This window comes from Rhea americana, unplaced genomic scaffold (genome assembly GCF_003343005.1).
Source record: "Rhea americana isolate MKP2758 unplaced genomic scaffold, rheAme1 scaffold_4, whole genome shotgun sequence".
NCBI lineage: Eukaryota > Metazoa > Chordata > Aves > Rheiformes > Rheidae > Rhea > Rhea americana.
The window spans coordinates 7,300,532-7,328,144 of NW_028186534.1; the positions used below are offsets into that span (position 1 = coordinate 7,300,532).

A 27,613-nucleotide genomic window follows, 5' to 3' on the forward strand; every position below is an offset into this window, starting at 1 on the left:
GAGTGGGTAGGGTGGCATGATTTGAAGTCTTGGTTGCCTCAGACTTTAGTATTTGATACATACTACTCCTGGTTCCCCTTCTGCATTCCTAACATGCTTTGGTGACAAACCTCTATGCAGGATGGCCACATGGCACTTTGCAAAGACATGGATTTAGGAATAAAGCTGAGATTTTCCAAATAAACTGATTTTTGCTAAGTGTCCTTCAGAATTAAATGCACATAGGCTGCACAATTTCTTGGCTGATCTAAAAAAATTTAGTTTACATCCTCAAATACAGTAGAATGGCTGTGTGGTAAAGTAACTTTGCGGGGGGGAAGGAAATGTATCCATCATGCRTTGCCCTGAGGCTACCAAAAACCTGAAAGAGTAAAAAAACACAGTATAATCTTCTGGAAGCAGGAAAAAAATAAAAACTCAGGATTTTGGGGGATCACCTGTATATTCCAGGGTCTGATTCATGACTTTTAACCTTTGACAGTGTGACTGTTCTCAGCTGTATATGCATGTACCTGCGAGTATACAGGCAACTTGGGCTACTTATTATATAGTGTTAGAGGAAATTGTTTTTCAGATTTTAATGTGTAAGCTACTCTGAGTCCTACACCATGTAGCTGCCATAAAATAAAACAACACTGGTTAAAAATAAAAATCTTCTTCATTCTCCTTTGCAAACCTGCCAAAATAAGATAAATTGCTATATAAATCCTTAGGCCTGTTACAGTTTTAAATGGGGAAGTGTAAGTTTTAGGCTTGGATTATTTCATTTCTTGGCTACTTTTCAAGACTCTTTTGAGGAAGTTATAGTAGATACAGAATACTGGCTTGCTGTCTTTTGTACACAAATTCACCAGGATAGTAGTTCATATATTTAACCACCACAAGACACCAGCCACATTATCACCTAAACTACTATGTTGGAATAGCTTTCATCCTCCTGGCTTTCTTTTGGGGAGGATTAGATTCTATTTTGTGTCTTTCTTTTGTCAGCTACTTGATTACATCTTTGAAGCAGCAGTTATATTGTATTATGTGCCAGTTCAGCTAGCTTAGCATAAGCTGCCAAAGAGGGCTTCACTACTAAAAATGGGGCTCCCTGAAGTAAGCACAGGATTTACAGTGGTACAAGGGTGTTGGTACTACAGTGGGCAATTAGGAGCAGACTCCCTAAGCCTCACCTACTGGAAGCAGTTTGTAAAAGTAAAGGCATGAGGTTTCCACAGTGGAAATCAAGAATGCTAGATAGATCCAAGACCTCTGTGAACTGTCCTACACCACTCTGTCAGCAGAAAAGGAGCCAGGGCCCATTGAAGTTAATTAAAAAACTCATGGGCTGGTGCTGGGAGCTAAGGCAGCCCCATGAATATTCCTGGAAGAGCCACGAGAGGGAGATACAGAACACAAAATGAGCAGTGGGGGACTTGCAGCACCTTGCACGCCACAGGCTCAGGGCAAGAGCAGTGAGGGCTCGGTTTCTTCAGCAACACTAACTGCCAGTGGAAAGAGAGAAGCAAGTGTTTTCTGAATGGTGCAGCATTAAACACATGCATACCCTTTCTGGAAATGGGCTATGCGATTTGGAAGCACAGCTTCGCTCCTGTACTCATATGGACATATTTCTTTATTTTGAAAAATTTTCAGAAGTTACCACCCCCAAACTTGAAATGAGCATGTCACTCTAAAATTTTGAAATTCACAGTGCCCTGCTTACCAGTTTAAAAAATTTCCTCAGGTTTGCTTTGGGGGTTTTAATTTCTTCTCTTCTAGGTTTCAGTTCTGAAGCTTCTGGGCTTTTACTGTCATCTTTATCAGGAGCCACTGCTTCTAAAGACGTGTCTGCTTTTTCATTGCTTACAATTTCTGCTTCATCCGATGGGTTCTGGTGTTATTTTTGGCAAATATTAAGAATGCAGAAAAAACATTCAGATTTAATCAGTGAGGTTTGGGGTTTTTTTAAAAAAAGAAGTTACAACCACGATATGTCAGAAATGCAGTGAGTTGATACAAAAGGAATGACCATGCTATGACAACATTTTCTCAAGACTTCACTATATCTTTACAGGTTCTAAAGGAACTCAGTTCATCAAAATTCAAGAAACTATATAGCAAGTATAAGCCAGTAGTTTTTTAAACACTTGTTTAAATTAAAGAAATAGCTTTCTTGAATTGTGGCACCAGTTCCCAAACACTATCATTTCTCTTTAGTTACAGTTTAAAACAAAAATTAAATGAAATTATCAACASCAACACTGTTATGAGCCAGGAGTAGATGACACTTAGGTAAAACCAGCAAGAACGAGAGCAAGATCATGCTCGGGAGAGTGCACATAAGAGCAGCAATAGTAATTAAAAAGAACTGCATACAACACTGTAGACATTATTAAATGTTAAAACTCTGTTTAGCACTCTTAAGATGTGAAATATGGGAGCAAAACATTACAGCCCAGCGTTCTCAGGCCGTCACATCAGCAATGCTAGCTTCCTTTTCCAGCTGCAAAGATATAAACGACTTCTTCAGGCACAGAGTAGCTAAAGGGCTCATCTATTACCTCACCTAATCTCATGGGTCACAGAGACTCTTCCAGAGTCATGACCTCCGTATGAGTTCAAGAAAACCTACTAAGAACCCATGTTGTCTTTATAGAAAGATTTTGGGTCCCACTGAGCTTTTGTGTATTACTGAAAACTTCCTTCTATTTCAATAGTACTTCAATCAGAGGCATGCAGCTTATAAATTCCTCTGAAATATGGATCCCCATAAGATTTATTTATTAATCTCCTGCATACCTCCATTCCACAGCCTTCTCAAGACTATCTGGGAATGCTCAATGTATTTAAGTAAACAACAGAAGCTCTGAAGTGTAGAATACACAGATAGGGGGCACATATCTGCTCTAGTAGGCTTAGTGGCACAGCTGGGCTGGAGGTTAAATATACATTTCCTTAGCTAACTCTTCTGCCTTTTATAAATGCTGTGACATATAACACTTTCTTCTRTGCCTTCAGGAATCCCTAATTAATTCCCATCACACCGTAACTACATAGTGAAGCATCTTCCTTTCTTCTGTAAAGAACAAGCTATTATCATGCTAATAACCAAGYAATTTGACCTGAAACAAGCCCTTTATCATTCTGCAACCTAGTGTAGAAAGATGCAATACATTATAAAAGCAAGATAAGTTACACTCTCAGCCTTCAATAGTGAATCAAATGGAAGCAGTTACCCTAGGTATTGGCATTCCAGAAAACAGACTCCTTAAATATATAGCACAGTAACAACTTAAATATATACTATGGTTACTGTAGAAGAGAACTGTTGTAAAGACATCTCACAATATTTATATTTCACAAACTTGCCAGGTACCTACAAGAACTCACTTTTGCTGCATTCATGATTATTTTGACAAAATTAATTTTACCCACATGAAGAACATGAGAGCAATTTACAGGGTAAGACTAAAGATTCATTGTAGCACTGTATCCTGACTCTGAGAGTGGCCAAAACATATGCCTCCTACAGTGCAAGCTTGCAGTAATACTGCCTTCATATACCTTTCCAGTCATCTTCAACTCAGTGATTCCTGTGTAGTATCTTTGTTTTAATAGTTCTTGATGGATTTTTCCTACAGAAGTTTAGCTAAACACTTTTGAGTTAATGTCAGCTTCTGACACCCAGCAGCATCCTGTTGCAATTAATTTCACAGCTAAAGTATGCATTTTTTGAAAAATACCTGTTTGTCATCAGATACTTCCTACTGCTTGTATTTTGAGAAACAATGACTGATCTTTCCTGTTTATCTTTTTATGCAACTGTAGTCACTCTATATTCCCCTGTCATCTTTCCTTCCAACAACTCTTTTCTGGGCCAGAAAGCCTTAATTTATGTAGTTGTTCTTCATACAGAAGCCATTCAATACCTTAATATGTTTTTTCTCTCATTACTATATCTTTTAGTTCTGCTGTATTCTTTCTAACGTGGGGGAACTAGGACTGCACACTACATATAAGATAGGGACTCGCTGTGAACTTCTGCAGCAGCATGAGAGATTCCATTTTGTTCTTTACTCCTTTTCCTTTGTGGACGAAATGARCAGGGATTTGGAGGGGAGGAGAAGGAAGAAAAACGAGGGAATAAATATTCCTTGCCCCTGCTGCCTGAGATGACTGCAGTACAGCCCCTGTCCCTGTGGAATTGTAGACTTAATTTATATTTATGAACATTTCTGAGATAATCAATCTATAATAACTTTAATCTATATTTCTACCTCATTCACACATACATATAATCAATTCACCATCTATTTGCTTGAAGGAARTGATTCATTGCATGTGTTGGAACAGTGGTTCGATAAAGCAGCAACCTAGCTTCTGGGAGTTCATCATTCAGAGATTACACTTTGGGATCATATTACCGTTTCGCTGTTACAGCTGCAACCCAAATGAGTTTTGTGTCTCAAGCTATGTCTATGCAATGGCTTTAGTGCCACTAGTGATAAAAAACTGCATCTTGGGAAGAAATGCCAAATACTAAAATGCACTGTTTATTTAAAAAAGAAAAGAGTGAAGTGATAGTTACTTACTCAGAGTGACTAATTTGTTTAGAATAATCGGTGGCTTTCTTACATGTTTCTTGCTGGATACCATAGAAAACTTAAATCATATTTCTCATAAAAAGTTTAAATCATGTTTTAGAATATCTAATTTTGCCAATTATTTTAAATATAAGTATCCAATGTACATATGCACCTGTTTTAATTTTGTGCTCTATTGGACATATGGAAGTTGTTGCAGAATTTAAAGGTTATCTTGTTTAAGGTTTTAGGCTTCATATTAAAAATGACATTTTATGATCGTTTTCTTACAATTACCTATAGATATGTATGTATATAAGAATATTCCTAAGACTGAATTATTTGACTCTGCAGATTTTTTTTCTGAGGTCACAAAATTCAGAAAATCTCTCTGGAGGTCTCATCAGCGTCRTTCTCAAAGCAATTATATCAGGTTGCTCCAGAACTTGTCGAGTTTTGAATATCTCCAGATCTGGAGTTCCACAACTTTCATGTAATCAGAAAGGCTATTCAGACACGCTGGGACAAAATGAAACTCTAAGACACCACAAAATCTTCTCAAATAAGACTGATTGACGTGGCAGATTGTTGGAGACTGAGGACACATAGAAGTGGTATATTGCACACTTCAGAGATGCAGAGAATAGCTGAGCATATTCTTTCAAAAGCGTGGAAACCATTTCCAAATAAGAATGCTTTTTGACATATTTTTAAAGAACAGAGGTTTTTATTTTCGTTTCTGCTTCTCTTAAGAAACTAGAAGAAAGATTTCCTTTTAGGCATTCAAGAGATATTGAAAGATGATTTCAGGAGGAATTGGAAGTTTAATAGGAAAAGCCTGACAAAGATAAATGGTCAATAAACTCTGAATGATGTTACACTACCCTAAACTCTTCTCTGGAGATACAGGCTGAGTTTCCTATCTACATCATCTGAGACAAAAACGGAATTTGTATCAGGTTTCATGACTAGTTCTATGAGGCAGAAACTACAATTTGTTTATAAAATTAATTTACAAACAACCCAGCTCCATCAATTTCATGTTCAACATACACGTTCTTATTTCCATAAGTTATAGGGATGTATCTATAAACTGCATATGTCCAAATTCCGCCTGTTTACTTGGACACAAATTGTGGACACAAATTGTGATAAATTCTACCTAAGTCAGCAAGCTATTCTTATTATGCACCAAAGAGGAGACAGAACTGCTATTTAATTTCTTTTTCTTTTCCCTTTTTTTTTTTTTTTAAGAGGAAAAATGCACTCTTTGCCAAGCTCAGAATACTATTTTAAGAAACATTTGTTTGAAGAAGTAAGATGAGCTCCATCCTGTTATTCCTATTACAGAACTACCATCATTTTTTCTCTTTTCAAAATAATATTTGAGTATATCTTCCCTCACTGGGTTTTATAAGAGTATTTTCCTATGCTCTTTGTTTCACTATGTTTGGAAATCATTCTTCGACCTCTTAAATGATAGTATCCCTGGTTTTCTTTTAGTAGTTAGCTTACTTAAAACTGTTACAGTGCAAAGTTGTTGTCCACCCTGAGTCCTCATCCTGCAAGCTTTCCTATTGCTACTACGTCACTTGCTTGTCTAAGTTTCTGACCATACAAATTGTTGCCTTACGAGAATGCAACTTATTTTGTGACCCGGAGAACTCTGGTATGAGTTTTCCTTTTGCTTGCTGCATCCTTCCTCAGCGTTGAGGTAAACGCTATACCCTGCTTAGGTCTTGTGCTGTAGTCTGACACTCTCCACTCTAGTTCACCTGACTCAAAATATAGTTCTTCTGTTTTTCCTGAGTTGTATCTGCTTTATGAAGCAGCTTTTCTTTTATCTTAATAAAAGGACCTTTTACTCAAAAAAAAAAAAAAAAATCCACTTAAAAGGACAGTTATGTTTGAAATCTGTTCCTGCTTCTCGTAGACTCACGGGCCGGAAGCAGGGAGGGTTAGAGAGGCTTCCACYCCCTTCCTGCTCTCCTGGTGGTGCAGGGTTGCTGCTGAAGGCAGGGGTTGCTGCAGCTGGGCAGCTCACCTCGCTCCTCCAGCCAGCAGTGCTCTCTGGGACCTCCCGCCTGGTCCCAGAGCCGTCTGCTCTGGGCGTCCTGCCACCTGCAGCTGCTGGCAAAAGATGCCACTCAGCAGACCCTGAGCTGTCATAGTTCAGAGACTATTATCCAGTAAGTAATGGTCAAGGCTGTCAGGTTATGTAAAAAAAAAAAAAAAAAAAAAAAAAGGGGGGTGGGGTGGGGTCTGAACTGGAACATGGTTCTGACTCACGAGTCCTGTCTGTCAGTCTTGGTCGGTGGATTGAAGAGGCTAAGGCCCCTCCCTGCTACAGGGATGGCAGGGAAGCCAGCAGTCATGGTTAAAGTCAGACAGTTTTGTGAACTGGCCCTCAAAAGTCCATTGCTTACTCACTCCCTGCACCAGGGAGAATTCTCTTTAAAGTTTCTTCAGCTGTTTACACAGCAAAAAATGGCCAGAATACCATTCTCTCTTGCCTTTCAAGTGGTATATTTCAGGATGAAAGCAGGTGAACTACTTGAAGAACTAGGTGAGTTCTGGGCAATTTTAACATTTATCTCACATGCTCCACCCAAATACTTATCTTTTCTTTGCTATGGCGGAGTATGGTTACAGGTGCAGCTATAAAAGGTGTTACTCTGCTTCTGTTAACAGCTAGCCAGGTTGTGTGCGCATTATCAGGACATAAATTCTCCTTCCTTAGTAAAACATGTGTTGAGTTTGCTGTGTTTGTATGGCAACAGAATTGCAACAGCTTAAAACTCTATTTAAAAATAYATATATATCCACTTTTAAATATGAGTCGCAGAAGGTTGTAAATGACACTCCCTGAATGACTTTCCTCCATCATTTATATGCATGCTTTGATCAGATATAGATGGTGTCATGTTTCTCTGTCCTGATCAGATACGTACAAGGTCTTAGAACCAGGTTTCCAAAACAAATGTGTTGCATTGCTAAATGCAATTTTCTGTTATTATTCTTCAGCATTTGCTAAAAAAAATGTTAGTATGACAAATATTTGAGTAACACTTATGAAAATTCATAGGCAGGCTGATGAGGAAATAGGACAAATACAATTGAAGTGGTCTTTATCTGAGGAGTTGAATAAGAATTCTTTTTTTTTTTTCTTTTTACATATTTATTCATCTCTAGTCAAAGCAGCAGCATTAACTGTGATGTGTTGACAGGCACTTCATTAGAAATACTTTGAAGTGAAACCTTATCAGAAGACATTTGAGAGGTTGCTTGAAAGGGGAGAAGTTGGAGTTGAATTTTGGATCTATTGAGTGTTGTGGTTGCTGTTTGTTAGTTCAAAAGAAAAACTGAACATTAGCGTGAGTTGTACACTTATTTGGAACAGTTGCTATCTTTGACTCTCTAACCTAGTGAAAGCAGTACATTAGGGGTGCCAGAACGCAAGATAAAATCATTGCACGGAAAAAAAGGAAAAAAAAAAAGAAAAAAAAGAAAAAGTTCTCAACACAAGCTGAGTCTGAGTCTACATTTACGTCTTTTTTTTAAGTCTCAAGCTTAAGCCTCTCATCAAAGGAAATATACTATTCTTCTCTGTAAGGAAAATACAGTAAAGGAACACCAGTCTTCTACGAGTAAGAATTCAACACTCAAGCAGGTATTTTCCTTGTTTTTAAATACTTAAATTTCAATTCTCTGCTGCAGAAATTTTCTTAAGAAATCTCATTAAAACATTTTGTCTCAGAATGCTTTCAGTTCCGAGAAATTCAAAATAACAGAAGTGGCTCGTGTTGCAAAATTCAAAGACAGATTTCATGTACTCATGTAATTTAGTCTATTTGAGTACAGTGATTTAACTAACCTGTAGTATTTCAGTGGCAACCAAAGTCTGCAGTGAGTTAGAGTTCTCTATACCACTTCCCATTCTCTGAGGTAACCATCTTTATTTTAACAATGATGTAAGATAAATTTAACCAGAGAGGTACAACACAGAATTTTGATAAAAATACCCTTACATGTTTAAGTTCTAGGACCTTAGTGAAGATTGTTGTAAGGTCAAAAAGACATAGGGTAGTTATCTAGACCTAGTCTTAGTTGTAGAGTGACATATGAGGAGCTGGTATTTACTCTGGGCAGAATTTACATTTTACGAGCAGTGAAATATCTGCATRCTACATTTGTTTGGTTTAGTCTTTCAAAATAACATTTTGAAATCTTACCAGAGCTTTACCAGATTCATGACATGTTTTACTTCCCATTCCTGCACAGGAGTGGTTTTCACTATTTTTATGCAAGGAAAGTTATTTTCCCTTCTTCCATGTTTTTTTCTTTCTCAAAATCAAAAGGCTTTGTTACTTCATTATGAAAATACTGAACCTCAGACCAGATTAATTGCTCTTACAGTTTTATACCAAGAATACTTACGGCTGTTTGCCAAAGGCACTTATTTTTTCTTCCTTATTTCATCCTGATATTCAGCATACATCCTGCTTCCCATCTCAGTTTTCAAATGAGCCAGATTATTCAGACACTGGAGGAGGYGACTGTAGCAATGGTAACTATATGAAAAATCTCCATCTACACTTTCTTTACAGGTTTCCTATTATTTAAAATGATTCACCCAATTCCACAGGACGTAAAGTTCCAAATAACAACTGTTTCAAGCTTAGATGTGAAATAAGGCCAGCAAATTGTTTGTTTACTTTGTAAACATCTAAACGCTTTAGGTTTTAGAGCGGGTAATACGCTCAAACTGTATCTCTAGTATTTCTATCCAGAACAACAAATACAGCTAAAGAAGCTCAAAGACTAGCCCTGAGCCAGCATCTGCTTATTTGGAAGTATTTCATTTCTGGGATATGAACTTGAACAAGAGCCCTGGAAAGCAGCTATTCAAAATAAAATGATTAAGTAAAGTTTAATACAGCTCTTCTCTTGAATGAAATGAGAAAAGAACAAGCCTTCAGAACAAGTCTTTCTAAACCACAAAAAATCGTGGAAACAGGAAGCATATTTTCAAAATTAGTCTTACTTTAAAAGAAAATCATTGTTTAACCTAAAGAAAAAATGTGTTTTCCCAAGCAGTCAGTCTCAATTCCCAGACTTAAAGGTTGATCTACTCATTTGAAAATGTTTTTACTGAATAAAGATAGACATACCAGAATCCCAAGTTTTCAGACAAGTAGAACAAAATCAAGCAGTTCCCATAAAAATTATTTGCTCTAAACTATGTTCAGCTATATTTCTATTAAYGATGTAATTTGGTAAAGAACAGTAATACAGTCTCTGTGGGATTGTTAACAAGTACGTTGTACTGAAGAGAGATTGTACTCCTTCTTCCATAATATCATTTAGAAACACTACAGACAGCCTTTAAAAACTATAGTTTTATAGAACTTTTCCAGAGGAGTCAAACTGCCGTTATTAGTGGCATATACACATGACTGCCCAAAGCTTGTGTACACCTTGCTGATAGCATATGTCCTTTTTGCCTCTCATACATTTAACACACTGACTTGTGCTTGGCTTTCCAGATTTGACTGCTTTACTATGAGTATATCCCCAGTAAGAACTCTAGGCCCTGTGTGAAGAAGGAACCACGGACTGCACCAGTTCTGAAATCCAAACATACCTTTTTCCGAAAGAGTTTGCTCAGAGGCATGGGAGCAGATGATGCTTTCTCCTTAGCCATCTCTTTGGGTACTTCAGTAGCTGCTCCCGCTGCCTGCTGCTGGGCTGCAGGTTCAGGGGCTTTTGTGTTGTGCTTAGTTGTTTGAGGCTCTTGAGAAGATGGAGCATTTTTTTCTGCTTTTAGAGAGGTAACAGGCTGCTGCTCGGTGCTCTAGAAACAAACATATAAGCAATTACAGCACTGGTGGAAATGTGTAAGTGACAGGAAAATCAGAGCACATTCAGGCATTATCTGAGACAAGAGATAAGTCCACACTGGACTACTGCTGTGCAGGACATAAAGCAATAAGGTCGATTTAACCACATGCCTCTTACAAGCTGCATTGCCCCGTCCTTTTGAATGAAGTAATGTCTTGAAGAGAGGAAGCAAGCTGAATAGCAACCCACCCTTCACAGCAGAGATGATAAATAGATAATGAAATTAAAACACTGTCTTTCAGGCTGAAAAAAATAGTGAGAGTAATTACACTTTGACTGCGTTAATCACACAGATAACTCAAATCATCATACTCACTTTGGTATTAGTAGTCTGTAGAGCCTCTTTTGCAACCTGAAGGGAAAAAACAGAAGACAAGTCTATTTTTGACAATGCCAGCCCTCGTGGTTATACAGATCAGGAGTTGTCTGTTTCACAAATTATTTTATTTTTAGTGAGTTTTTGTGAAAGTCCTGGCTCCTGCAACCGTGGAAACTGATCTTTTAACAGACGCAGGTCTGCCTTTTACCAGACCTAAAGGGACTCTCAGCTTGTGTCCCTCTACCTGCAGATACTTGGAGCCTTTTGCTGAATTGCTTTATACTCACTCTAGTGTGTTTACAGTTCTCAACTTGTTCTTTGAAAATGTACATCTATTTCCAGTTTCCACAAGWAAGACATAACACAGGATTTTAAGATATTGGCAGAAATTTTTTTGAGCTGTATCTGCATATGCAACAGTTAGTGCACACMCAAGTCTGAGCCATGTCTTTTCCCCTGAGAGAATAGTATTCCAGTCAGGAACATGCTAAAGTGTGCCTTCAAATTAGGAAACTTTGCTTTTTGGAATACAAAATGAGAGTAGATAGATGCTACAGGGCAGGTTAGCAAATATARCTGCTGTTTACTAACCTCTTTAAAGAGACCCTCTCATTCTTAAAGATATGATGCAAGCAGTCATTCAGGATGGATTTGTGGCTATATTGGGTCTTGTTACAGACTGCTTTTTGCCCCTCAGTTTCTGCATTAAGCTGTAATTAATTTTTTTTGCATGTTGTAAACAAGTTCACATGACTCTTATAAATGAGCATTTATCAGAGCTCCACAATGCATTGTATATACTTAAACTGCAAGAAAGATAACTGCAAATGTAGAAGGTTATCTGTTACCTTCTGAGTTGGCAATAAAGCTGCACAAGGGGAGAAGGCTACAGCCTGGTTGTATGCTGTCACCCAGCCCCATATTGCATGGAGCTACTCCAGGAGATGCAAGATTGCATAGAGACAGTGGCTCGGAACAAAGGGCGCAGGAGGAACAGTTTTATAAGGCAGAGGCAGGAGGTGCAGCTCTGGAAAGAGCAGTTCTGTGGGTGCTCAAGGATCGTTTATTTCATTTCCCCAAACTCATTTACACTTTTGTGAGTGAAGAGGATTTTTTATTATTCTTTTTTTTTAGTTTCTTCATCTTCAATTATGTCTTCTAGTGTTATCACAAATAGAAAGCCCAGAGAAATCTAGTTTGTTGAACTCATCACTAACTGGTGATGTGGATCTCTAACATACAGCTAAGTTTATACTAAAGGTATTCAAGTCCTATAGAAAGAGGAGCAGCAAGCCACAAACCAAAGTAAATGCTGTCTGAGCACCCCTGGTTTTAGGCAGCCTGCCACACTCCTTGGAAACTTCTTGAAAGAATAGGTGAGAGCTATTTTGCAGGAGCCAAGAACTTCTTTTGTGGTTAGCTCTACTGAACAAGATCCAGAGCAAGTGGTAAAAAAACAGTATAATGCCACAAGCTAGTTTCAGTAATAATGCTGGAACTAACTGATTAACCCTTTTCTTCCCAGTCAAAATCCCTTAAGAGGGTACAGTTGCACTGCAGGCTGGTTTTGCAGTGTAAGACAACATACATAAAATGGTAGTAGTAGAATGCACAGGGACTCGCAGTCAAATCCCATCCAAACTCATTCTTTAAGTTTCAATAGCCAAATCCTACTGTGTTAGGTTTATGATACGGATTTATAGTAAGATCTACGTTGGTGTTTGTAAACAACATTTACAAGTCTTAGTATGGTTGCTTTAAAGTTAGTATTTATATAAACACAGGACACTGAGAAACAATGTTTTCATTTTTTTTTTAAGCCAATAGTCTTAACATAATAAGAAGCAACAGGGTGAAGTGCTTAAAATTAAATACAACTACATAGATTTAATTAAAATGATTATTTGATATAAAGTGATTCATTACCTAGTCATCTAGTTGGCACATCATAAGGTGTTTCAAATGAAGGAAAATAGAACTGCATCTTTCTTTTCTTACTGAAAGTGATAACTTCAGGACTCGCTTGTCATGTCAGCACTCTGATTTGCATTTCCACTTTTAGTCAGCCATACAGGCAAACTGTTCACTGCATTTTAATCCATCTCCTTTGCTATTATATCACATGTGATACCCCACCTGTTGCTTCAGCTTTCCATTTCCAGAARCAAAATGCAATGTAAATAGCTTAGAAACTATAAGAACTACTCTACTCAAAAATAGTGAGCTTTATGATAAGGTATTTGTTTATTAAGTACAGAGCTGTTGCTTTCCTCCAAGCTAATTGCTTTCATTTCAGACCCAAATAAAAGTACTTAAAGTTCTATCAGCCTAATGAAGAACTATCACCCCTTCCAAGAGCTGATCTCTCAAATTCTCAAACTATTTCTTAGAAGAGGCTTAACATCTTAAAACGATGTTAGCTGGCCATGTTTATACCCAGAGGGAAGCCCTAGTTAATAATGAACAAGTAATTTACACTTTAAATAATATTAAATATCAAAATTAGTTCCGGATGTGATAGCTTAAAATAGTTAAGATACCATTTTATATCTATTGGGAAGAATTGTAATCATAAATGCATTGGAAGGATTATTTCTTTGGTGATATACCATGACATTTTTATCTCAAATATGGTAAGACAGTKAAAAGAACTTTTGTTTTGAAAACTTCCCTCTGTCTTGCTAATATAACCCCCAATTATAAAGACCCCTACTCACCAAAAATTGTATGGGTGTTTTGAATGAGCAATAAATATTAATTACTTTCTTCCTCCAGTATAAGGGGCTCTGCTTCTACATTCTTCAGGTTAAAAAGCTGCTGTTCTTTGCTTCCCTGCCACAGAACATCATTACATATATTATCCTCTTCAGAATAAGTATTGATGCTCATGTAAGATCTTGAGTCCAAAGTTGAAAAGTTTAATGACKTTTTTGTAAGTTAATATTTTTCTCTAAAACAATCAAATACCTTCATGAAAAATATGTCTCTCAACTTCTAAAGTATCCATGAAAGACAAAAGTATTTTCCTTTCAAACTAAATTCAGAACTGAATCATTATTACTTTACTCTGTTTTCAGGGAAAAGACAGTATTTCTGATGGAAATTTAGCATTTTCGACCACCTTTTCTTCCACTTCAGTTTGGTGTCAGAGTTCAGCAAAGYGCTAATTTTAACCACATGACTCTGCACATTAAGTCAACAAGGAGCTTATGGCCTTAACGATAGCTGGATTGAGCTTTCAGAGTTGTTTTACAATTGAAGGACATGTCTATCTGCATAATTCATTGTTTGTCAGTACCTGCTTTTTCTTTTTTCCTTCTAAGTGTCTAGTAAAGTTTAGTTACTAGAGTTAGTAAGAGTAACATAGGAGGCATGTAACAAGTTTAGAGGAATTTTTCAGAATCCTGGATTCACAGATGGTATACATAAACATTTCCCATTTAAAAAAAATGCTGTTATTATAATACATTGTACAGAAATGCTCACACCATTAGTTTTCAAAGAGCTGAACAGTTGGCCAGATTCCAATTTCAGTTACTAATTAAATATACTTCATTCTGTGACAGGAACCATCTGTTACTGCTCAGGATTCTGCGCTTGCTAGAATTTCATACAGACCTTATGCCTAAAGAGTTTGCTAAATGTACTGTGTCCTAACTTGGGACTCTCTGACTTCTTTTTCTTGGTTCCTTTCGTTTGCGATTCAGCAGCAGTCTGCGGAGCAGGTTGCCCACCATGGCCTTTTTCCACTTTCGATCCCTTTTGTACAACATCATTCACAGTTGATTACTTGGTAATAAATTCACATCCTTTTGTTCATGGAGAGCATTCAAACACTCATACATATTGTACTAAAACTAAATATTTCCTTTTTGTCCCAGACAAAAAATTTCCCATTCCACAGTAATTAGTCAGTTCTTAAATTTTTCTTTGGGATGAGTATCAAAAGAAATTGAAAAATAAACATTTAACAAATGCTTCGTGTTACACTAGGGCATTCAAAATCAGATCAAAATTTGCCACCTGATTCTTCATTAAATTACTTGAGACCCCAACTCTGCAAAGCCTGAGGCTCATCTGTTATTCTAAACTCATGAGTAACCAATTCAATTTGGTATTATTCATAGATTTAAATTAGGCAGGTATATAAATCTTTGAAAATATTTTTATTCTTATTTGCATTGTAGTATTGCAGGGACTTTAAAATGTGTTGTCTGTAATGTATTATTTATGAAAAAGGCAATATGAATATTATTTATACCTACTCATATACACGTTACAAAAATACGCATTTACACTGGTGTTYGTGAAACAAGTTAGAAGTAAAACTGTAAAAAACAGTAATGAGAGACTGATAACAACACTTTAATTAGAAAGCACTGTGTTTCCTGTTCTCTCCATTATAAATGTTTGCAAAGGGCATTGGTTTTGRGAATCACCTCCCACTGCAGTTAGAAAGAGGATCTCTTAACCTAGGTATCACATTGAAAAATCCATTACAAAGGAATATAAATTAAAGAGCAACACTCTGCAACACCGTACAGAAAATATTGGCTATTTTAAATAGCAGTAGTAGACTACATACAGCTCAATGCAGACTAAATTACCCTACTGAGAATGAAGATGGATCTATTCAAATAGGTAACATTTGAGTCTTCAAAAAACTTAAGTATCATTTGCCAGAATATTCCTTTTAGTTTTCCATTGCATGAAAACTTATTTTGCAAAGCTGAAATAATTCCTCAAAATTTCACTGTTCAGATTCTTTTCAAATACTCAGCCCTCCAGATTTATAAATGCTCTTAAACTTTAAGTTTTCCTATTAGAAATATTTTTCTTCTTCCTTCCCCACTATTTTCACCATTTGCTATAAGTGTTAGAAGAAAGAAGATGCAGGAGTGGGGGAGAACAACACAAAYTCAAATATCCAAGGCAGCCTAATTGGGCTTCAGCATATGAACAAGTTAACACAAGTCTCTGTTCTATGATAACTGTCCTTTTTCCTCATAATATGATTAATCACAGAAAGTGAGGTAGCATTCCTCACTCTTCAGTGTTTCACGGTGTCTAGTTTTAAAGCAGCAAGCAGCCATTGTGATTATGCAGTCCAAAAAAAGGATATGATATTTGCTACTTGTTAGTATCCTGGACTTCATTCTGATCTCCCTTAACTTCATCTCAGGCAATTTAGTCCTGATTTAATTAAGAACCAGACCCAATTTGGGAAAAAAAATTCTTAAATTACATTTCAATGAAAAATAACTTCATGCAAGTCTTCATCCTCCAGCTAATTAACTTGTACATTTGCAGACTATATTCTGATTTCTTCTGCACTTGAAGAAGGCAAAAGCTTTCACCTAGCAAAAAAGCTTTGAACAGAATTGACAAGTTTCCAGTACTACAGAAACACAATACTCCCGAATCTACATCTTCAATGTAAATTATCAAGCCCTGTGGTTGACCACAACTAACAAGATGCTTCCTATAGAATGCTTTGAATTACGTAATTGAATTGAATGAAACAACCTTGAAAGCAAGATCTTCCCTAAACATGCCAAGAATTGCTGTACTCTGTACTTTGAACCTTTTACCCTATGAAAAGGCTGTGGCAAATCATGTCTAAATTAGCAATTTCTCCTTAGTAGTCTGTAATGTAGCAAACCCAGTATTTCCATACAATGATGAAGTCAGGAACTACTAGAGAAGAGTCAAGTTTGTGGTACAGAGCAGATACAATCCAAGTGAATATGCAGTGTCAGTTTGTAAAAGCCTGTAAAGGATCACTTARTCCCAGGAAGTTTGACTCAACTATTTATTATGTAGGCTAAACTCTTCTGTTTACATAAAGTGACAATAATATTAAGGGTGCACCCATATCACTGAAAGCATGACTTGCTTTAGCCAGCTGATTAAGAACAGAGGTGTAGCTTAAGACAGTATTGCTTCAAAAGACRCGAAGCTCAGCTGATGCTGAGTTTTCACCGATACTACACACCTCTGTTTTCCCAGGAGGGAGTACACCTTCGTGCTTTGGTAGGCAAAGCAGTAAGAGGTACTGAGCTTCTTCCTCGGAGAAAGAAGAGAAGACTTATCTGTTCTTTTAGCACATGGTAGAGTGCTGCTGAGAGATGCTAGACGCAAATCAACACTTGTGATCAAATCCAGCTCCCCTCCTGCTAAAGCAGCCAAAATACAAACACGACCAGGGCTCAAGCTCACAGTAGTCTGTGGACCATCCAAACTGTTCAAGTTTTGTGGAACTCAGGAGCTGCTCAGACAGCATGAAGAGAGAAGTCTAGCTTAATGCCATAGTAAAAGCATGTTAAGGAACTTCTCAGGGGAAAAAGTGACTGTTTTCATAATGCATAAGAGCTGTRAAATAGTCTAATGTCATACAGAAAAATTTCAATGTTAGCCTTTTTAGTAAATTTTTCCTGAATGTAGTAGAAATGTAATTTTTGTTTGGGAATTCAGGAAGATACTAGCAAAGATGAAGATACTCTTTGTAAAAAGAGCTCCCATTAACCTCTGTGCAGTGAGTTTGCATATCCTGCTGAAGTCTTCTGGATATGTTTACCTTCACAGGTGTGATCGCAAACCAAGCCCAAACAGCATATTTGTTTCCAAATTAGTGTGCCTGCACCAGAAGTTATCAGTTACCAAACACACCCACATGCTTCTATAAAGTTAGGTAGGCAAACTGTAACAGCTGAATTTTTTTTTTTTTTTTTTTTTTTTTTTAAGTTTTTGAAAGAGCTACAAATCTCAAATCTCCCTGAAACAATGAGGTTTGAAGACTGCCTTTTCAGCCTATTTTGGAAAACCTCCGCCCTGACCACCCATTTCCAGAATTGAGCTAGTTTGGAAAAGTTGACTTGACCATTTTAGTGTCAGGCTGTATAAGAATTGAACGGGAAAAAAAAGTCCATTAGGCTAGAAAACAAGATTTTTGACGCCAGTGGTGATTTTTATTACCTAATGAATGCMTGGAAAAAGATCATTTCCTTTTTTAGGGTTTTATCTTTTGTGCGTTAATTAGATTTTATCGCGTTCATTGCAGGAAAAAATATTATAGTTGTAAAAGTATATTTAATCTGGAAGCTCCCACTTATTCAGTGATAATTCTTTTTAACCACTGAAGCATCAGAAAATAGAAGGCAGCTTAATACAAATTTGCCTGGCACTTTTTTTCTCCCATTGAAACTATTGTAAGCTTTAGCACTGATTTAATGGGAAGAGAGTGGGGAAAAAGAAAATCTTTAAATATCTACTTTTTTCCATTATAGATATTTCTGTTTTCAACTTTAACTTTTACAGTTCAGGTAGATTTTGTTTTCCTTTACAAGTTAGGTGAAAAGACTGGATCAGTTGGAGGTTTTCAGTATCTGCAATAACAAATRGAAGCTGTAATGAAGCTCTTCTAAATTCACACAAAGAACTGTCATTGCTTATAGATGCTAAAACCAAATTTCCTGCTGCCAGTGGAATCAGAAAATGAACATTATTGTTAAAAGARCACAACAGGCCCTGTTTTCCAGTTACATTGAGGAGTGTTTGAGTTCTTGTCCGTGTTGCCAATGTGGATTTCAGCTCTTAAAGGGAATGTTACCATAAGCACATTTGCTGTCTGCTTGTGGCAATCCCATTAGAATAGTTTGCTTGTTCAGTTTGCCCCCTTTACAATACAAGCTTGCAAAACAMACTCATCTACATCCCTGCAGGTAAATGAAGGAATCTTAAACCATCAAGGGAGACTTCACCCTGGTAATCATGATCAGGCCCCAGAGCAGCTCTAGCCTCTGAGGTTTCAGCTGCTAAATAGGAACAGCATATTAGCTCCAACCACTGTTGGAGTACTTCACAACACTTCTTATGGAGGTAGTTAGGCCAGAAGAGGCCCAGAAGAGAAATGTTGGGGTCTTTTCTGCTTCCTACAGCTTTTTACTGATTTCAGTGGGAGGTTGACTCTCTGCCAGCTCTCTTCCCCAAGGTGGGACCTGTTCCTCTGACTATGTCTGTTGCCCACCTAACTGCAGAGCTGCTCCTGCTGGGCTGCAGGATGCAGATGGCCTCCCCATCTGTCTTTACAGTCCCAGCAAATATGAGAAGAGAAAAGGGAGACTGTAAATAAGTAACCAAGAGTTAAAAAACCACTTTTGCACAGATCTGTGAGGAAATAGTTTTCTTTTTCTTTGGAGTTCAGGACTATCTCACTGCAAGGACACTAACTGGRTGAGATCAAGGACAAGTCAGAGTACTAAGAAATGAAAACATGTTTCCAGTTCATTATCCACCTTTCTATAAAGTGCTGCAGTTCTGATCTTCAGCTGTAACATACAGTACAAAGAATTACACTTTATGTTYATCTTCCTTTCAAACATATTCAGAGAAAAATATTTTAAGTTATTACTGCRAATAGTAACATCAATTGAGAGTAAAAGAGAGCAATATAATGAAGAAAAGCCTGTGTTAGAAATACTTAATGACCGGTGATAGAGAGCAAGAAATCTGCCTACCTTGTCTTCAGAATCACTTTTGGCATCAGCTTTGCCTGAGGAGACCTTAAATATATTTGAGAGAATAAAGAGTCACATCCAACTTRATCTTTCAGAAGAAAGTTTGAAAGTTCATTTATTAGTTTGATGCTTGCAGTGTTTTTTTTAAATCACAAAAGTATAAACTGCAAACACTGCTTTATTTTCTGGGTGGGAAAATTCATAATGCAAGTATGTCTTGAATATTACTTCAGGGCAGTGACTAAGAAAACTAGCCCAACCAAAATACATTTAAGCTTAGGCATCCTATTACTCCATAAAAATGGACTTTTAGAGGTTTTCAGACTTCCAACATGCAGAGGATATGCATGTTGAGACATGCTATAGCAAGACATAGGACAGCTAATACCTCCAGTTCTGGAAGTGTCTTTAATAGCAGAGGAAGTTTTCTGAATAAAATGTCATTTAATCACAACTGTACTGTATCTGCACATCTCAATCTCAGATCATTCTTTAAGCCATCTGTTTGGCTTCATAACATTACTCCTTGGTGCCTGTTACAGTGAGCGTGTTACATTTAGTTAAGTATGTAACTAAACTAAAATCCCACATGGGATTTTTATAAAGCAGCCTTAATATAAAGCATAGCCTAGAGATGAAAACTAAAAACATAGACTTACCAGTGTTTTAAGGAAACTCATGACAGAATTATCTTTGTCTGCTGCAACAGCTGCTTGAGAGTTCTCTTGTTTTACCTCTGCCTTTGTAGGTTGCTCAGTGGTGGCACAGTTGACACCTGCTGAGTCCTCCCGTATGTCTTTTTGGTTGCAGTCATCTATCTCCTAAGAAAAAGGGGCAGAGTTTCTTCAATCCTGCCTTGCTTAGTTTCCAGAGGAATGTAGAAGTAACATTTGTGACTTGCATTATGTTGCTCTCAGTCACAACCCTAATTCCAACCATACTTCTCCAGCCTACGTATTTAGAACAATTGAGCATTTATACATCTTTCCCCTCTTTTCTAATATATTTAGCACTTGCTATCAGAGGAATGTTGTTTCTAGCTATCAAGTATAAGAAACACAAGTAAAGTTGCATATTGCATCTCAGACACCACTGCTTTTTTATGAGCAAGACTGAGAACTTGTGAATAGGACCAAACACTGAGATTTTGGCCTTTGATGGCTCAATGTCTGAATATACTATACAGAGTATCTGAAACAATCTTTGTATTCTGCAATTCCAGAAAAAAATTTATTTAGAAAACAAACATGTTATAAATTGGGAAAAAAAAAAAAAAGCAACAACCCAAACATGAGTAATTCTTGAAAGAACAGACAGCTGTAATCAGATCTACCAGAGGCCCCCAAACAATTTTCCAGGGCTCAAGCACTCAAGTAGATAATATTCCTAAAGTTACTAACTTTCTACTTAGACACTTAAAAGGCCTGTTTTTTAAAGACACTTTTAGACTAATTGTTGCACAAGTTTATAGAGCTTGGCACACCCCTACACTCAGCTTGCTACTCCAGCCACTTTTGACTTGAGCCTGCAGAGGTAAAGCCAAGGCAAACTATGTGCGAGATAAGATTGAGACATCTTCAAATCCCATTCGGCATTTCCCTTTTAAATATTTAAAGAACACTAAATCTGGCTGTCTATATCCATGTCTGTTATCAGTAATACTCTTTCTCCTCCCTTTTATCTGTCCATACTGTAAACTCATGAGGGCTGGATCTGCCAGTTACTAGAGAACAAATTGTGCAAGCACAATAGTGACATTGATTTTGGTAAGGAATTTGAGATATTATTGAATGAACAGCCATTTGCAATAATACAGTATTTCTTAAGCAAGTGAACACCGCCCAACTGTCTAGACAGTAGTACACCTATGTGGTCACTTAAAAAAATGACCATAGAAGCAGTTAGTCATTAGGAAACTAGATGCCCAGATTAGCTGAAGAATAAGGACCAGAAAAACAAGTGAGCTTGACCGTTTGCCTTCAGTGTGTGGCATCTTTGAAATACTGTTTCAAAAGACTGCCTAGGGTTCTAAATGACAAAGATACTGGAGATACTTCTTTGTTTTTAAAAGTAYCAACTAAGCATGCTTGTTCAATGTCACTTTTATTAGGAAATTTTAAAGTTGTACTCTTGAGAATCTTTCCCTTTACTGAGGGATATTAAAAAAAAAAAACAGTATTTGTATAGGATTAGTAAGGACAGATTTCTGTAGGTAGCTCCAAGAGGGAAGAAACTAAACACACACGAATCACACAATTAAAACTTCAGACGGCTAATTTGGCACCAGGAAACAAGCACAGAGGGACCAGTCTCCTTGCAGCTYTAAAGGAGTTAAAACCTCAAGATTTTACTTACAAGAACAGAATTCTAACTCTCTACCCACCATTTTCCAAATTTGCCTAGGAAGAAAGCAGYACAGTGGTTCAGAATGCCTCAACAAGTTATTTAGCAGTTTCTTGTAAGGGCCTGACACACCACTTTGTACAGCTGCCAGTTACAGGCCAGAGTCACTCCAGGAACAGTATGTTCCATGCAGAACATGGGCAGTCTGTGCCAGCTTCAGCAGCCCTTCTCCTAAGGATGCCACCTCAACAGCTCTGATCATATAAAAAATGCTGGCTTTATTTCAGATACTAAAAGGGCAACAAAAGCACAAGGCAAGGGAGCAGAGAAACAGGAGGCAGAATATGTTGTTAAACAAAGTTAGCTTCTGTCATACAGGCCTGATTCTATAAAACTCAGTAGCAACAGGTCAGACATTTATCCTGAGTTTTTCCTTTTATGAGATATACATGCATATATGCACACAGACAGCAGTTGCAGAGCAACCGTTTTCAGCATTTGCAGCATTAGCTGCTCCAGCGCACYTCACTCCTAAAGCCAGACTTTGCCCAGCAGATGTGAAAGGTAGTGCCAAGGGTGCAGAGCTCAAGGCATCACACCATTCCTCAATCCTAACTCAGAGCACACATTGGTCCCGTAATGGTAATCCCACTGCCCAAGGGACTCCTGTTGGCTCTGGAAATGCAACTCAAACTGGCCTTTGGTAGATGCTGTGATCCATCTTATGCTTTCTTGGGAATACTGCTGTAGGAAGGAATACAGACTCAGGCTCTCTCTGTGTAAATGAAGAAATAAATGTGGAGTATTGCAGTACCATAGTTTCAGAGCCATAGTCAAATAACCACAAAAACCTCTGCAGCAGCTCACTCTATGCTGTGCAGAGCCCTGGAGACAATAATGAAAGAAAACTGTAGAAGCAACAAAAGTCAGCATTAGAAGCTAACAGATCCTGTGTAAATGTTCAATTCATTTCTTTTTGGAGCCAAATTTGGGGGTAATAAACACATTAAATACTTACACTATAGTTTTAATTCAGGCATTAGAAAAATTTATCAAAAGAACGTATTCCTGCCAGCACTTTTGTTTGCATGAATCATGGCTCAGTGAAACATTTCAGGCGTATAATTTATCTTTTCTTTGGCTTAAAGAGTAAATGCTTCATGAATTCTGTCCTTGTTTTAATTATGCTGTGTTCTGAATGTAGTTTTGTAGACAAAAAAAAAAAAAAAAAAAGACTGGTTCACCAAACACAGAATGTTTGTGCAGCTCCTAAGCTACAACTGCAGAGTCTCCCTCTCTTACCAGCAGCACCATTTTGTGTGTTGGCACTCAATTCAGGGAAACTTTGCTTTAGCTCTTACAAATACTACAAACTATAATCCACCAAAAAAAAAAAAAAAAAAACTGTGTTGGCAGCAATATCTAGATTTTTAGTATGATTATTATTTGGTAACAGTTTGTAGTTACTACAGTAACAGCAGTTAAATTAGAAGCTGTTTGTTAAATTAGACTTAGTCATTCTCTCATCCTACATTAGGACTAGCAACTTTATAGGGAACAGAGGGCAACTGTTCTGCAAGGCAGAGCCAAAGCCTTTGTTTTCGAAATGGAGTTAAAGCAAGTTTGGCAGCATATCAAAAGTGTTTAGTCAATATATTCTTGCTACGAAAGGTCTTAACAGACTCTCCTCCCCCCCACCCCCCAACACACACACTTGTATACTTGAGGGATTAAACGCAAAAAATATGGTGAGGAAGCTCAAGATAAGGTTAAAATTTCATACCCTCTCATGACCCAGTTCTGCCACCATCATTCTCACTGAGTAACTTAGACCCTGATTATGTGAGCTCTCAGACATTCAGTGGTGCAGCTTTAAGCACACTTGTAAAAGATGCACAGGCACATTCACTAAACCAAAAACTTGTCTGCAAGCAGGCCCCCAGGCATCAAAAGGCTATTGTGCAGGTTGCAATCTTGCAAGCTTACACACACACCCCAAAACAAAATCTGATGAGTGCCCGGGATTTCCAGATTACTTCCATTAGTAAAGTTTAACACATGGATAGATATAAGATGATGATTAGAACAGAATTCAAAATGAATAGGGAAATCAGACATCACTGCTATAAACTGGACCTGAATGAGCAGTAAAAGTGTTCTCAGTATTTGTTTGAACTAGGGAAGACAGACAGGATTTTCTTCGTTGTCTCTCCCCCTTTGATAGTTGCTTGGTACAGTTGCTTACATGAACTTTTCTAGTATAACTGTTGCTACCAGCAAATGCTTAACTCTGATTCCTGGTTAAAGCTAGTTCTGATTGCTCATTTCACTATATCATGTGCATTTCACATTGTACTGCTTCCACAGCATCAACTGAACTTYTGCATTCTGTACTTTGCAATCACAACAAAATAAGAAATAAACTGAATTTTGCATTCAGTTGTAAGAGTAGCAGTTTCTGTAAGCCACAGGCAAAACTTATTTGCAGGAATTTATGAATACACATGAAATATTTCGGTTATGTTGGAAAACTTCAGTCTGAATAGCCACAAACAGAGGAAATAGCATTATCCACTGAGCAGATTATTATTTATGCAGCTCTAGTTATGTAGTGAATGGCCTGAGGTCCTAGTAGGCTAAGATTACAGATTCCTTAAATGCACATATACAGCTGAAATACTAGTGATGGGTGCTGCTTTTAGAAGACAATAGTTAAAAATGCAAGTGTTTGTACTCTACAACTAAAGAGAATTAAGATTGATGAGAACAGAAATATTCAAATTTGAGGAGAAAGTGTAAAAGACTTGTTAGAGGAATAGAAACCAGAGACCTTTGGAGGAAACTCGCAGTGATATCAGCRCAGGTAGCAAGCATTTTCCGAGCTATGCTCAACACTACTCAAGAGTTAGTGATCATACAACAGTGTTACTGGAAAAGCTGGACTGCATTCCTAGAAAACAATTACAGTTAATAACACACTTTCATACAGATTCTGGCGAGGGAGTCATGCAGCTAGTTTCTCCCACCTGTTCCCCAGATCAGACAGGATTTGAACATTTTGTCATGCTGATGATCATGAATAAGTAACAAATTAAGTAAAACCTGACTTTCCTCTATTGCTCTCTCCCATTCTGCATTAGACAAAATGAGCAGTCTGAGTCACAAAACGTCTAGAGCTAAAAGAGCAACACAGTTCCATGATATGCAATGAAGCACACTAAACTCAAGTCTTCCTTGATTAGTGTGCCAAGTTACCTAATTTCTTACTTTGCATTCTGCTCCTGTAAAATCAATCTTAAGAACTAGTTTCCTTGTCAAAAAAATAAATAAAAAAGCCAAGAGTACCAAAAATCATTACTGCATATTATTCTGTTATTCTTGATTCTGGTATGTAGGCTGTGCAACAAGCAGCTGTTGCTCAAAAGTAGTATTTTATTAGTGTGACAAAAAACATTCTGAAGAGTTTTAGACCATGAAGTGTCAAGCTCTAAGCTCCTAAAGCATAGAAAGCAATTTTACTTTCAGGTATTTTTGTTTTCATTTGTAGCCACCTGCTGTTCATCATCCAGGTTGTTGGAGCATGAGCACAGCTAAACCTTTCATAGAAATACAAGTAAGCTTACACTCTAGGTTGGGTGCCAGCATTTAGTTATGGAGCAGACATCATCCTCTGACATAGATGCCTCCCCCATACCTCTATCAGCCACCCTTCAGCGAGTTACTTCCTATGAGTTTAAGAGTAACACTGATTCATCCATACAGCCGTCATGACATGAAGTTGTCCTGCACTTTTAATATTCCTAAGAGACTTCATTAAGCATGAAATGGATATTCCTATTCAAACACTTGCCTTCCCCTGTGGGACACTGCTTGACGTGCTCTGTAATCCAACAGCCTCTTTTGCTGGGATGCTTCCGTCAGGAGTGTCTGAAGCCTGCCTTTCCTCTCGGGTATCAATTTGTGTTTTACTCCTCTCCTTTTTCTTCTCCAGTTTGAAGATTCTGTCAAAAAAGGTTACTTGTTTTGGCTCTGGAACAGCTGCATCCTCTCCTTCAGGTGTCTCCAGTGCTGTGAGTTCGACTTCACTAAGCAATGCTGCAGGAGGGGCCTGGGTCAGGTTTTTATGTGAGCATTGCTCCAGTGCAGCTGCTGCGGGAGACTCCACACTTTGACTTAGTGCTTTGTTCACTTCAGGCGTCTCTGAGCTGACATCGAGTTTAGCTGATCCAACTGATGAATCTGTAGCTTGATCTTCAGTACGCCCTGGTACAGGCCATGAAAAYGCAAAGACAGAACGAGATTTAGCAGATGGCAGGGGTTTCTTGGCATTGTTCCCCGGATTCTTTCCGCCTGCATCAGAAACAGAGCTTATCTCCATTGTCTTCAGGGAAGAAACAGCCACATTATCCTGTGCAACACTTGCCTTTGCATCCACTRCAAACAGAAGCATAAAACAGTAATTATCCATCACAGCAAATTTATACTACTTGTACAATTAATCATGCTGACCTCGCTCTTTAATAAACTAATTCTGAAATGTGGAGCCTCAGGGAAGACCACACACAGTGTAACTTGTTTAAAGATCCTGTTGTTTTCTTGTACAAAACACAAGCTGCAGCTCATCTATTGGACCTGCCCATCTGATTTCTTTCCTCTCTGCTCTTTTTCATTGAAGTCAGTGCAAGTTCTATGCTCCCAGCACAGCTGTCCTAGTGTCAGAGTCAATGGCCAAAGTTTTTGACTGCTTAGTCTAATGGGCACACTAAAAGAAATGCCAATCAACTGAGATGTCTTCAGCATTTTAATTAAGCGTACTGGGGGGTTCAATTTTATTTAAGGATATTTTACTTTTAATTAGAGTAGTATGCAAAAATTATTAATGAGACTTGAGACAAAGTTAGTATATTATTGTAACAMTTTCCTCTGAAAGCTAAATGGGAATAGAGAATGAAAACAGAGGAATGATTTTGCTTCCTGGCTTGCCAAATTCCCCAAAGGGCTGTATAGTCATAACTTTTTATGCATTTTTTCCAACACCGTTTTGCTTTGTTGCATCCTTATAATAGTACAATTTCTACTTGAACTTTTCTTCTATTGTCTATAAATTAGTGTAAACCTGATTTGAACAGTTGTATGTCAAACCGGAGCCRTGCTTTTTATCCTTGTATTTCTGACTTTTGCCCACAAGGAATATGACTCTTAATATTTTTCCCCATCAGCGTTCTCACAAATAATTTTCCATTGTGTACACATAACCATCACACTTTAGAGGTGAAAAAAAATTCATATGTAAAATATACTTTATGTTTTGTATTGCAGTGGCACTTTGATCACAAATGAGAAAAATCTGTGGTACTGTATAGGCAGACAGGAGAAGAGCTGTGTTTTACAGAAGACAAAAGACAGAAGAAAAATCTCTCATCTATTTTGCATGTGGGAGACAATCACAGACAGATTATGTGGTTTGAAGCCCCAGTAAACAAGTGAAATCTTGTGGAGAGGTAAGTCTTACAGCTTCCCTTCAATTTGAGCTTTTCTTCTTTACTTTTTGACTGAAATATATGTCCAATTTCATTGTCAATCAGCACTACAGATTTCAAGCAGGAATTTAGATCTAATTATAACTGTGCAGAACTGTCAGTCTCAAACTGACTTGTTAAATTAAATTTTAAAATTGTCAGTTTCAGTGTGAAACTGAAATTATTTCAGATAATTGTAACTGTCTTCRTCAATATTATGCCCTTCACACTTCACTGTATAACAGAAGTGAAACCCTACATAACAATAAAATTTGACTAAAATGTCTCTTTCATAATAGAGATTTAAGGTTCAGGTTTTTTTTAATTCCTTTAAGAAAACAAATGCCTGTTTCTAGATCAGTTTTCAAAACTACATTAGTTTTTGCAGCAAAATTATATAACGCTTTCCGCAAGGATTTTGCATGATAGTGCCTGTTAATGCTG

General features: G+C 37.5%; 1 protein-coding gene across 2 annotated transcripts in view; it reads right to left on the reverse strand.

Annotated features, from left to right (window-relative positions):
• BCAS1 (brain enriched myelin associated protein 1) overlaps positions 1 to 27,613 on the reverse strand; it is a 52,575-nt gene that overhangs the window by 15,995 nt on the left and 8,967 nt on the right. Inside the window, exons 3-9 of one of the 2 annotated variants that reach the window (XM_085314085.1) lie at positions 25,501 to 26,084; positions 19,967 to 20,128; positions 19,308 to 19,352; positions 14,410 to 14,550; positions 10,789 to 10,824; positions 10,216 to 10,425; positions 1,712 to 1,879 (exon numbers count right to left, since the gene is read on the reverse strand). In XM_085314085.1, coding sequence (XP_085170211.1) covers positions 1,712 to 1,879; positions 10,216 to 10,425; positions 10,789 to 10,824; positions 14,410 to 14,550; positions 19,308 to 19,352; positions 19,967 to 20,128; positions 25,501 to 26,084 — 1,346 coding nt within the window. The remainder of the gene's footprint in view (positions 1 to 1,711; positions 1,880 to 10,215; positions 10,426 to 10,788; positions 10,825 to 14,409; positions 14,551 to 19,307; positions 19,353 to 19,966; positions 20,129 to 25,500; positions 26,085 to 27,613) is intronic. The other variant, XM_085314086.1, reaches the window with a different exon arrangement.